At 32.2% G+C, this 13,993-nt stretch overlaps 2 protein-coding genes across 39 annotated transcripts in view; one reads left to right on the forward strand and one right to left on the reverse strand.

Annotated features, from left to right (window-relative positions):
• The window catches only part of LOC127717256 (uncharacterized), a 35,073-nt gene extending 31,457 nt beyond the window's left edge, over nt 1-3,616 (reverse strand). The window contains exons 1-2 of the mRNA XM_052222996.1: nt 3,431-3,616; nt 601-895 (exon numbers count right to left, since the gene is read on the reverse strand). Coding sequence (XP_052078956.1) covers nt 601-873 — 273 coding nt within the window. The 5' untranslated portion in view covers nt 874-895; nt 3,431-3,616. The remainder of the gene's footprint in view (nt 1-600; nt 896-3,430) is intronic.
• Nucleotides 3,617-6,578: 2,962 nt separating this feature from the next.
• LOC127717259 (uncharacterized) overlaps nt 6,579-13,993 on the forward strand; it is a 55,708-nt gene continuing 48,293 nt past the window's right edge. For 37 of the 38 annotated variants that reach the window (XM_052222999.1, XM_052223003.1, XM_052223023.1 and 34 more), the window contains exon 1: nt 6,595-6,692. The gene's annotated coding sequence lies outside the window, so the exon portion shown is untranslated. Of the gene's footprint in view, nt 6,693-13,993 lie in introns of all 38 variants that reach the window. The other variant, XM_052223000.1, reaches the window with a different exon arrangement.

A 13,993-nucleotide genomic window follows, 5' to 3' on the forward strand; every position in this document is an offset into this window, starting at 1 on the left:
TACACAAGGAGAATTGGTGGATTGGGTTGTATTATACAGAGAAAATAGTTAAAATCAGGCCGTTTGTTTTCTCGTTTGAATTGTTTTACATTTGTCATTTCTGGCCTTTTATAGCTGACTTTGTGGTATGGGTTTTACTAATGTTAAAGGCTGTATGGTGACCTATAGTTGTTAATTTCTGTGTCATTTGGTCTCTTGTGGAGAGTTGTCTCATTGGCAATCATATCACATCTTCTTATTTTTATATACATGTATGAAATGCAGTTATTGAATCTGGTCAATAGCAATTATAGCAATAATCTGGTGTTTCAATGACCATGTTCTATATCTCCAAGAGAATCTTTATAAATTTCAGAACTTTTGACCTTTCAAAATGCAAATATTATAAAAAATCTATAAAAACCTTTGGTATATTGAAGATCTTACTATGGAGGCCATATTTCCTTCAAAACTTTTAAAAAACACATGCAGATCAAACAGTGTAAATAAAATGTAATTATATGAGGTATGCAGGATATGTTTTGTCAACATATATTGCTTTTCACTACTGCAGCCTTCTTCTTATTTGATGTTGACCTTTACATGACCTTATGAACTTACCTTGACCCTGTTTTCATGATTTTTAAACAACTTTGTCCAAGCATTCACCATCTTAGGTTGAATATCTCTCAAATAATATGTCACTTCTATATCACCTGTGCTTTTCCTTACAGTTGATTGGGCTTCCAAACTTTGGTCACTGGACCCCACTTCTAAACTTTCCATTTCAGAACTTAGTTCAAAACTTGGTCCCTTTTCTAATATTTCTACTCCTTTTTCATCAAGTTTATCCTTCACAGAACTCTTTTCTTCATGACTGGTACTATCAGTCATATTTTACAGGGTACCAGAATAACTGAAAAAGATACACAATATTGTATATATGCTATTTAGTTAATTTTGTCCCATTTCTAAGAGTTGAGCAATCTATAATACTAGACTGACCTTATAAGATGGTTAATCTGTTTTATATTCATTTTAAGATAAATATAAAGCTGAATTTTTCAATAATTCTAACATAGATATAAGAAGATGTGGTATGAGTGCCAATGAGACAACTCTCCATCCAAGTCAAAATTTATAAAAGTAAACCATTATAGGTCACAGTACGGTCTTCAACACGGAGCTTTGGCTCACACCTAACAGTAAGCTATAAAGGGCCCCAAAAATTACTAGTGTTAAACCATTCAAACGAGAAAACCAACGGTCTAATCTGTATAAAAAACGAGAAACGAGAAACACTTATGAACCACATCAACAAACGACAACTACTGAACATCAGATTCCTGACTTAGGACAGGTGTATGTATAAGAAATTTATTCAGCCCACATCTATCCTTGTTTACCAATAATCAAATAGGAAACAGAGAAGAGCTTAATATAACCTGGTCCACCGTTTATTTCAATTAATGCCTTTTCCAGCTTACTATGGGGTACGGATTTTGCTCATTGTTGAAGGCCATACAATGACCTATAGTTGTTAACTTTTACACCATCTGGTTTCTGATATGGAGAGTTGTCTCATTGAAAATCATACCATTTCTTATTTTTATATTGATTAAAATCTCAACATATTTTATCTAGAGAGGTGCTATAATTTTCTAAAAGTCTAAATGAAAAAGGCCATATACATAGGAACTAGCGTATCACTCCATTTCTGATTTTTATATTAAGAAAGATCTGAAGATATTTAATTAAGAGAGGCACTTTCTTAAAGTCTACATGAAAACAGTCACTCTTACATGCTTTCATGACATCCTATAGATATATATATATATATCATGTCACATATATCATTAAAATTTTGGAGCGTCTGGATATTACCCCAAAAATTTAACTTCTTAAAAATTATTTTTTCGTTAAAAATATTGTCATACAAAAACTTCAAGCAATATATTTAATTTAGATATGAGAGGAAAATTAAGATATTTAATGATTGAAGAAATACATGTAATATTAACATGATTAACAAAAAAAAAAAAATTCTTACATTTACTATTTACATGTACTTTATTCAAAACAATTATTTTGACTATAATTTCGAACCCTTCTTAAACCGGTAAAACTTAAAACACAGACAAGTATTAACAAAAACTAAAAACATTCAAGCTTGATACAGCTCTAAATTTGGATTGTGATTAAATATTTGACAAAGCATATATAGGTTTCTGACACAAAATGAATGTGTTCAAAGAAATGAAAAAAATGAAATTGAACTTTTACCTACATGTATTATGGTCCATTATCCAAAATCTAAATACACGATTAGATTCAGCATATCCAAGTACACCAAAAATTCAATTTATTTATTTATAAATGGGCAATATTAGCTCAGTTTTTAGAGGGGTTCGCTTCATCATGAAAAAAAAAAAATATATAGCATTCTGAAAATTAATTTATACAGAATATCAAACAAACCAACTATGAAGTTCTCTTTTAGCAGCCAGTATGCATGGTATGGTTCAATTTTGTCAAAATAAGCTAAGAAACATCGATGATGAATTATTCATTTGCAAGTGAATAATTCGACCTCTTTGAATCCGTATTCATGTGACTTTCAATTTAACCCCTTAGCTAGAGATGGATTACGCATGAATTATGCGTGTTCAGTTATCAAAAGGAAAAGAATGTCAACATTGAAAGTGAAACAAAGGTAAATCATTTGATTGACTGATTCGATCCACAAAAACTCATTCTTATACAGGTAAAAACGATGAATAACATATATTTTAAACCTATAATATGAAATGAACCAGACCTAGAAAAATCCAATTGCACGAGTTCGTTAACTATTTATATCTATATTTATGTTTATATCACTTATATGACCGTCGGCATTCTTCGGAGGTCAACATGATAGTTAATTAGATGGCGTATAGACTAAAATACACACGAAACGATGATACATATTATCCAGCCCACGCCTTGTAAATTGTTTATTTTAGACTTTTTATAATTTGGATATACGTTTTAGTATGTTATAAATTAAATATGAGAATTTGAGTCAAATCCGTGAACATGATTTTGAAAGCCAATGCCCCTTTAAAAAAAATGTAAAAAAAAATGTAAAAAAAAAATTTCAAAAATTTCATTCATCATCAATACAATCATTTGACAATGACTTTTAAAAAATCTATAAACCTACCTTTAATAATTTTCTAAATTATCTAATAATGAACAGTAAATTTCAAACCATATTTATACATAGTTTTTTCTCTAAAATTAGAATTTGATGATGTATTTATTTCTAACTATGAATCTACTTACAATTTCTATTAATTGTGCACTACAGCTCTGAATTTGGAAAGTGATAAAATATTTGACATAACATAGGTTTCAGACACAGAATGAATGTGGTCTAAGAACTTAAAAAATTAAATTGGACATTTACCTTATAATATAGTCCAATATCCAAAATCTAAATACATGGTTAGATTCAGCATATCAAAGATCCCCAAGAATTCAATTTTTGATGAAATCAAACAAAGTTTCATTTTGGACCCTTTGGACCTCAATGTGGACAAATTTGATAATCCTGCCCAAAATCCTAAATCTTAATACAAGGTAAGAATTAGCAAGAACCCCATATACTCAATTTATGTTAAAAACAAACAAAGTTTAATTTTGGACCAAATTGAAAACTGGGCCAAAAAACAAAAATCTAAATACATGTTTAGATTCAGCATATCAAAGAACCCCTTCAATCATTTTTTTGTTAAAATCAAACTAAGTTCACCAATTTGATAACCAGGCCATTGATCAAAAATTTAAACATGTTAAATACAGGGTTAGATTCAGCATATCAAAGAACCCCAAGTATTAAATTTTTGTTGAAATTAAACAAAGTTTAAAACGGGCCCCAACATTAAAAATCTAAATACACAGTTAGATTCAGTGTATCAAAGAACCCAGATAATTCAATGTTTGATGAAACAAACAACAAAAGTTTAATTTTGGACTCTTAATGGACCTCAATGTGAACCAACTTAAAAATGGGGCCCAAAATCCAAAATCTGAATACATGGTTATATTCAGGCAATCAGCATATTAAGGAACCCCAAGAATCCAAGACTCTGAATAAAACCCCATTGAAATTGGTCGAGAAATAAGCAATTTATGTACATGATGTACAAAGTATAAAAAAAGTATTGTTTTTGACCACTTTTTCCTAAACGGTTAGGGCCTTAACCCCCCAAATCATACCAATCGTCCTTCTTTGGTATGAACCTTGTGGTACAATTTAATGAAGATCCACAGACTTATACTCAAGTTTTGTCGGTAAATAAGAAAATCCTAGTTTTTGGCACCTAATTCCTAAACGGTTTGGGCTATAGCCCCAAAATCAATCCCTGTCAACCTTCCTTTGGAGGTATGGAACCTTGTGGTACAATATTTCATAGAGATCTATACATTGCTATACACTTATACACAAGTTATTGTCCTGAAACAAGAAAAATGCCTTTTTTGGCCCCAGTTGGGACAATAACCCCCAAAATCAATCCCAAACTTGCTTTTGTGGTATGGAACCTTGCAGTACAATATCATATAGATCCATAAAATTATACTCGTTATTGTCTGGAAACAAAATATATTTGGGATGACGAAGATGATGATGCTAACAACGACGATAAGGTCATAACATAATACGAACCCAAATAAAAATAGCTTACTAACAATGACCACTGCCCTTTCCTCGATCTTGATATCTATATCATTAATGGAAAGCTTAATACTAAAATATATGATAAAAGAGATGATTTTTCATTTCCTATTGTTAATTATCCATTTTTAGATGGTGACGTTCCCTTGTCACCATCTTACGGTGTTTATATATCTCAACTTGTACGATTCGCTCATGTATGTAACAATGTTTTAGATTTTAACGAGAGAAATTTATGTATTACTGAAAAATTATTACACCAGGGTTTTCGATATCACAAACTGGTCAAAACATTTACTAAATTTTTTTCATCGGTATAAGGACATCATTCGTAAATATAGCTCAACATGCAGACTTCTTATACGTTCAGGTATTTCACATCCAATTTTTTATGGAAATATTCTTTGTAAAGCACAAAAATGTCAGTATTCACCTCTGAAGCTAACAAAACCTTTAAATAGACTTATTAAGAAGGGATATAGTTACGATACTGTTGTAAGGTCATTAAAGATTGCATATTTTGGCGTTAATATTGATTCACTTATAGGGTCTTTGCATCGGCACTAAACACATTTATTTAAAAACCAGTTGTTGGCATGACATGGGTTATGTTCTTCTCATATATGTTATGATGGTATGATACTAAACCCCTAACGGGAAGGATTGTGCCTGATATTCATATGATGAAGACATAATCTTTCAATCAGTTTAATTGAAGTCTGGAGCTGGCATGTCAGTTAACTGCTAGTAGTCTGTTGTTATTTATGTATTATTGTCATTTTGTTTATTTTCTTTGGTTACATCTTCTGACATCAGACTCGGTCTTCTCTTGAACTGAATTTTAATGTGCATATTGTTATGCGTTTACTTTTCTACATTGGCTAGAGGTATAGGGGGAGGGTTGAGATCTCATAAACATGTTTAACCCCGCCGCATTTTGTGCCTGTCCCAAGTCAGGAGCCTCTAGCCTTTGTTGGTCTTGTATTATTTTTAATTTTAGTTTCTTGTGTACAATTTGGAGTTTAGTATGGCGTTCATTATCACTGAACTAGTATATATATTTGTTTAGGGGCCAGCTGAAGGACGCCCAGGGGTGCGGGAATTTCTCGCTGCATTGAAGACCTGTTGGTGACCTTCTGCTGTTGTCTGTTCTATGGTCGGGTTGTTGTCTCTTTGACACATTCCCCATTTCCATTCTCAATTTTATGATTATAATTATCACACTTTTTTGCCTTTGTTTGCACGTGTCGCCAAGTAAACTAAATTTGCGACAGTAAAACTACCGATGCCCGTTTGCAAAGCTTCAAATACAATACAGTATTAACGTTATCTCTAAAGTTATATGTATATTGTGTATACATCTTATCGCTATTCCCGCTTGACCCGAGAATCTGTCCCGCTCGAACTTTTGACGTCATACAACAATCACTTTTCCATTGTGGCGTCAGACATTTTCTATTATGACGTCAAAATTTTACCGGAACTTGTGTGATGTCCAGTAATGGCGGACAAATAGCGATAAGGTGTATCAGAACTGGGAGTAATATATGTCCCAGATCTGACAGAAAGATAAACATGAAGTTAACATGATAAAACATAATTTTTTGGGATTTTGTTTTTTGAAGTTTCATCAGGACAGAACTTCTGTCAGGACAGAAGGACTAAAAGATAGACAAATTATGCAATATGACCGTCTTTGCACTTATAAACCGCTGTACCTGTTCCTAGATCCTTGATTGTCTTAATATGTACCGAGAGTACTACAATACTCGTCAATAGAAGCCAAAACAAGATTTGATAAAATTTTCAGACAGTGGAATGTTTATCTATGTCATCTAATCATCTATATTGTCTCCCCTCAATTATGGCGGGAATTTAAGGGGAGGTAAACAGAGAAAGTAGACAGACAAAGTAAAACCAGGAAAATTTGGGAAGGAATTTAAAAGTATATATATTTAACTGCTTTGTTTTATGCAAAATAGCAAATAAAAAGGTAATTCGAGTATAAAGCAGAGGTGAATAAAATCTTCATAACTTGTTAAGCTTGGAATCTTTAAATAATTAAATTTTATTTTTCATTTTTTACTTTCGGTTTTGATTAGACATTAATATCCTACCGTAGTCTATAATCGGTCATCATGTTGGTTCGTTCGGAATTTGTTATTGTACTTATCACACGGGAAAAATCCGCATTGACGTCACTACGCTAAATACCAGCGTACAAAATTAGTGCAGAATACATTTTTTCTACTCTTCTAGATAAAAAAAAAATTCTAAAGATATGTTTTCATTGTTATTCTGAAGTATTGTACAAAAATGCCAATTTTCTAATGGCTGTTTCAAACCTAACTTCCGAATGCCTAAACACAATCCAGAGCTTCAGAAAATCCCTCTTCCGGCCTCCATTGCTTTGTTTACATTCCATTAAGCGTCATCAATCTTAATGGCAGACCAAACAGGCCAAGCAAATCGTATTTTTAAGAATTTCAAAATGGCAAGCACCTTACGTCTTACGCGATTTTCCCGCGAAAAAAACCCATCCAAATTGAAAGAAAAACTTTGGGAAACAAACGATAATCATGCCATAATTTGTTCAGGAATATAGAGTAGGTTAATAAAAAACAATATACATATATTTTTCATAAAAAAAATGTTGGTTCAATATAAAGAGATCGATATTCTGACCATAAGTAAATATTCATATAAAATTCCATTGGTGTCAAATTTCATGGCTAACAATGAGGTTTCCAATTGAATAATCCCCAATTTATTGCAAACTTTTTCAAAGCAATATATCATACAAACAAATAATATAATTGCCTTGTACTAAAAAATCACCTAATTGACAGTAGAGCAATTTGATTGGATATAACGATTCAATGTGTCACGTGGTTTTGAATCCTTTAGAATTTGAATGTAAACAAACCGGGTCAGCTGCTCCAGTATGGAACAACATCGTACATTCAGTGACTGAAAATCAATTATGAGTAACCAAGCTTGACAACACACAGTAATAAAAAAATAAAGCTTAGTCTACAGAAAAATAAAATAAAAAATGTCCTTAAGTGCACGACTTACCACCATTGCGGGATACGACATCTAGAACATTATAGAATAGAATATTTTATTTTCCTAATCAAAGGGTTCCTAACAAGCATATGAATCAAGTGACAGATACAGAAAATACACAATGTATAAATGATTATTAATACACATAACAAACAATAATTGTCCAATAATAAAAGTGGGAGAGTCAGTTCATACAGTACACAAAGGAGGATAAATCCAGGTCCACATCAATTATATGGTTACAAGAGCGCAATTATTCGTAATGCATTTTCCATAGGGTACCAGTGGTGTTCCATATTTTTTTTCTGTTATAGACTACAAAACTAGGAAAAAATGGGTAGCAGTTCCTGTTACTAGAAATGTCAGTGTTGTGTACCAGGAGGGTCAGGTGGCTATGCGTCACCGTTCCCTCGTGTCGATTAAACATCGGACATAGGTTCGTTCCTCTGAGACTGAGCTCTGGCAAATGAGACCAAATACTGATGTTCAGATACTTTATTAAATATTCTACATAAATTTACATGTGAACAAATGAAACCAAAACATAAATTTAGTTAATTAAAGTAATTAGTAAATAAGTGCGGAGCTATTTCAGCTCCTCTAAGTAAATTCACAGTCAAAGAGTGTGGAGCAAATACAGCTCCACTGGTCTAATTGAGAACCAGTACAAAACATTTCTATAATAAGTCTATTCTTTTTACAAGTTCAGTTATAAGGTATAATTCCTCCATAAGAATGGCAAAGTTTTCTATAAAATATATAGTAAGTTGGAAAAAACGTCTTTAAATCATCATAATATAATTTCATTTATATTTTCACTTTGGTATTCCGTTCTTGCACAGTGATATAGTTCATTTTGAGTCATCCCATATTCTAGCAAAGGAAGATTATTTCACAGCATCTCCGTTACATTCCTCCCTTCTTAAAACTCGAAATACAGTGAAGCTTTATTTGACTTTAGCTTTCGAAATAATCTCACACTTTCTATCGTCACATTGCTTTATACACATTTATCAGCGTCTGTAGCATAATGAACTGCTTTCACTTGTATGTAGGAGACATTTGATTCCCATGACAAGTAAGCTGTGAATATTCAATTGTTAAGCAAATAAATTTGCTGAAAGTAGAAAGTAAGCATGAGAAAACTATACTTAAAAGTCAATTCAAACAAAACATAGTACACATAATGTTCATACTGCTAAATTGTTGTACAGTGAAAATATTCACACAGCTAACCTAGGTACTGGTACTATTTTTCCCGTCCTATTAACAGTATAACCAGTTAACTCTGTAAAAACTTCATCAAAATGAAAGACATATTAACATACACACTAGACAAAAGACACATCAATGTGTCAAACACAGATATACAATCACATTAGTCAATCTTGACTTGTGAATGTAAATCTCACCAGTAGCAGCTATACTAGATACCCCTACTAACATATTCGGAAGTATTAGTCTAACCTAACCACTCTGGTCACAAAAATAATTCTCAACCCTTGTGAGAAAAACAACTCATCCAGTGCAAAGTTATATGTCGCTACTATATACTTAAAAATAATAACATGTTTTGAGAATGTAAGTGTATTCCTGTGATTGCTAAACCAAGTGTCTACAAAATGTAATGTATGGAATCATTGAACTCTCAAATAAAATTCTCCTCTGTCTCTAATACTAACAGTTGTATACTGCATATTACTTCTGTATATTTATCATATATTCTATAGAACATTTTCTACAAATTTGTCTATTCATTTCCTATTTTTTTTTTCTATTTAAACCATAAGTTTATTCCATTTAACAATACTGAAATATGTGAACATCAAGTTTCATACATAAAATCAACAACAACATATATACAATGGTACCATAAAATTCATATTCTGAGTTAAGTAAAAATGAAAGTATCATATCTGGATCTCACTACAAAGTTTCAACTCAAGTCAGATAACACATTGGCCTCCATAAAATGTAACAGGAGGGTCGGGTGGCTATGCGTCACCGTTCCCTCGTGTCGATTAAACATCGGACATAGGTTCGTTCCACTGTGACTGAGCTCTGGTAAATGAGACCAAATACTGATCATGCTGATGTTCAGATACTTTATTAAATATTCCACATAAATTTACATGTGAACAATGAAACCAAAACATAAATTTAGTTAATTAAAGTAATTAGTAAATAAGTGCGGAGCTATTTCAGCTCCTCTAAGTAAATTCACAGTCAAAGAGTGTGGAGCAAATACAGCTTCACTGGTCTAATTGAGAACCAGTACAAAATATTTCTATAATAAGTCTATTCTTTTTACAAGTTCAGTTATAAGGTATAATTCCTCCATAAGAATGGCAAAGTTTTCTATAAAATATATAGTAAGTTGGAAAAAACGTCTTTAAATCATCATAATATAATTTCATTTATATTTTCACTTTGTTATTCCGTTCTTGCACAGTGATATAGTTCATTTTGAGTCATCCCATATTCTAGCAAAGGGAGATTATTTCACAGCATCTCCGTTACAGTTGCATAACAATCAAAAAAATATATATTGTCATTCGGCAAAAAATAACTTAACATGCAGTTGAAAAACATCGTTTATTTTTTTCGCTTAATGAAAAAGGCAGATTTTTAATGGCTCCCATGTGCAGATATTGAAAATATTTTCTATACTTTGTAAATGTGAATCTGATTTTCTGGATTTTTTTAAACCTAATTAGATAAGCTTTCGATTAAAAGAAATTCCAATCCTGTATCATCCAATCAGAAGCCGTACAAGATTCTTTTCTGAGTACCATTTTGGGGTAAAAAAACTTGCCGGTAAAATGTAAACAAATAATTGCGCTCTTGTTACCATATATAAATAGTGTGTAAGTACTAACACACATACATATATAAATATATTTTATTTTATTTTATTTTGTCAACAGTGGCGGATCGATTTTGGTGGGGGGGGGGAGGGTTCTGGGGGTTGGAACCCCTCTTTTTTGATGGTCAATGCTTTTGAATGGGGACATATGGTTGGACCCTCCCCCCTTTATCCTGGGTTGGACCCTCCCCCCTTTATCCTGGGTTGGAACCCCCATCTTATTAAAATGGCTGGACGCCCCTGGTCAAGATAGAAAATTTAATATTTGTTCACAGATCGTCCCAAAACTAATAAACATATCACCCATTAAAGAAAATTTAAACAGAGAATTATATATACAATTATCTTTAAACCAATGGCAAACCTGTCAACTGGCCTGTATCCTGCGGGTGACACTTTAAAATTTCACCCCTCACCCAGGATTTTTTAAATACCCACCAGGTCATTAAATAACCTAGGAATTAGAAAAATGACCCGTTCTTAAGCCTTTAGACTGATTTCATAATTGATTTTCCTTTGAAAACAGGCAAATTCGTAATTCTTTCTGGACAGGAAGTTCAACTAGCTGTGTTAACTGTCAAATTAATTGACCTGTTAATTAACACCAAATACCTAGGCTTAAGGTCAAAAATAATTTGTGTATTTAAAAGTTGTTTGACAAAAAGTTATTCCCCCTTTTTTGCCACCTTTCACAATATACTCCTTAAATTAATGTTTTATTTTGGTAAAAAAAATAAATCTAAGGCAAATTGAATACAAATAAATATCAGAATATTACTTTTAATATTTTGAAAATTAATATTTCATCTATGCTTCTTTTAATATTCTCGTATATTTGATTTATATCAAATTAAAACGTATCCAAATTACAAAAAGTTTAAAATAAACAATTAACAATGCAGGGATTCGATAATGCGTATCAACATTTCATGTGTATTTTAGTCTAGACGCCATCTAATTAACCTTTGAGGTGACCTCCGAAGACTGCAGATGGTCATATAACCCAATATAAACATAAATTTAGATATAAATAGAAAGTGAACATGATGAATTGGATATTTCTAGGTCTGTTTGATTTCATATTATAGGTTAAAAAATATATTAATCATCGTTTTTTACTTGCATAAGAATAAGATTTTATTTTTGTGGTCATAATTTTTGCGGTCGTATATTGTGTCGTCGTCCGAAGACACATTGGTTTTCGCACAATAACTTTAATTTAAGTGAATGGATATTTATGAAATTTTACCATAAGGTTCAATACTATATAAGGAAGGTTGGGATTGATTATGGGGGTAATGGTATCAGCAGTTAAGGAATTAGGGGCCAAAAAAGGGCCCAAATAAGCATTTTTCTAGTTTCCAGACATTAACTTGTGGAACGGTGTATGAATCTCTCTGAAATTATTCCACAAGTTTCAATACCACAAAGGGATGGTTAGGATTGACTTTGGGGGGTTATGGCTCAAACCGTTGTAGGATTTAGGGGCAAAAAAGGGGGAAAAACAAGGGTTTCCTTGTTAATGGACAATTTAAAAGCTGTGGAAGGGAGGTAATCAAAATATATTTAAAGTATTAAAAAAAAAATTTGGATTACCTCCCTTACATTGCTTTTAAATTATGTATAAAGATGTTGTATTGTCTTGAGGTGATTAGCTGTCAATTAATTTTTAGAAGTTACTATTAAAGGAATATTAATTTTAGCCATGATTATGTATGTCATTTTTTCTATTTTATGATGTATTTAAATTGGTAATTATGGTTGCAAACTCCATTGGAAATTTGAATTGAGATTATGACCGTATCTTGAGGGAAAGAATTTTTTTTTTGGAAAAAGGGGGGGGGAGGTGAACAAAATATTGGAAAAGGGGGGGGGGGGTCAAAAAATAAATTGAGGGGGGGGGGGGCAATTTTTTCTCATTTCAGATTTCAGAAATTAAAAAGAAAATTTCTTCAAATATTGTTTTTTTTTGCAAAATTAAGGGGGTGGGGGGTGTCAATACGCAACAAATTCAACAAATAAATTCAAATCATATAACCAATTCTAAGTTCTTTGACTACAGTTATTCTGTGTCAGAAACCTATAATGTGTCAAATATTTAATTACAATCAAAATTCAGACCTGTATCAAGCGCGAATATTGTGTCCATTTTTGCCCCAACTGTTCAGGGTTGGACCTCTGCGGTCGTATCCAGCTGTGCTCAGCCAAGCATTTTATTGTGGATTGCATTACCCATCCAAATGGTTTACCCTTGTTGCTGAGTGTGACTTTCAATGTTGACATTCTTTTCCTTTTAATAGTTGAGCATGCCTAGTTTTTTATATCTTGTAGCTAATGCCCCTTTAAATATTCTTCTTGATTCTGATCTATGCTTATATTTTTTATTATGCCTCCGCCGTAGCAGAGGGAGCATTAAGTTTTACCCTTGTCCGTCCGTACGTACGTCCCAAAATTGGTTTCCGTTCTCTAACTTTAGTTTGAATCAACCAAATGTTATGAAACTTATACACAATGCTTATTACCACAAAACACAGATCAAGTTTGAATTTTGGTGGCGTCACTATTACCGTTCTAGAGTAATGCCCCTTTACAAATGGAAAAATTGCTGAATTTTTCGTTTCCGTTCTCTAACTTAAGTTTGCCACAACCAAATGTTATGAAACTTATACACAATGCTTATTACCACAAAACACAGATCAAGTTTGAACTTTGGTGGCTTCACTTTAACCATTCTAGAGTTATGCCCCTATATAAATGGAAAAATTGCAAAATTTTTATTTTCTTCTAAATATCAAGTAATTTATAAATTGGAGTTATCTTCCTTTGTCCATGATTATAGTTGAATCAACTACAATCAATGCTTTATACAATGCAATGTTTAATTTTGACTTCCGCTGATAAAACACAGATCAAGATGAATTTGGGTAGTGTCACTTTAATCATTATTGAGTTATGCCCCTTTACAAATCGAAAGATTGCCAAATTTTTAGTTTCCATTCTGTAATTTAAGTTTGCCCCAACCAAACATTATGAAACCTATACACAATATTTATTACCACAAAACTAAGATCAAGTACAAATTTTTTGTTCCTGTTTTTAACCGGATTTTGGAAGGAAATATCGGTTATTAAAATGGGGATGTACGGCGGGCGGCTGGGCGGGCTGACGGGCGGCTGCCAAACAGTGTCAGCACAATAACATGAAAACGCTTTAACAAATTTTTTTCAAATTTAAATATGTTGTTTCCTGGGACTTAATGAAGGTCTAGTTCAATTTTCAAGATTTTAGTATATCTCCTTTGTGAGTTATCCCCATTTTTAATATCCAAAAGTGGAATTTTTAAATATTTCACTCCTGTT

The sequence above is a fragment of the Mytilus californianus genome, unplaced genomic scaffold (assembly GCF_021869535.1).
Source record: "Mytilus californianus isolate M0D057914Y unplaced genomic scaffold, xbMytCali1.0.p SCAF_94, whole genome shotgun sequence".
Lineage (NCBI taxonomy): Eukaryota > Metazoa > Mollusca > Bivalvia > Mytilida > Mytilidae > Mytilus > Mytilus californianus.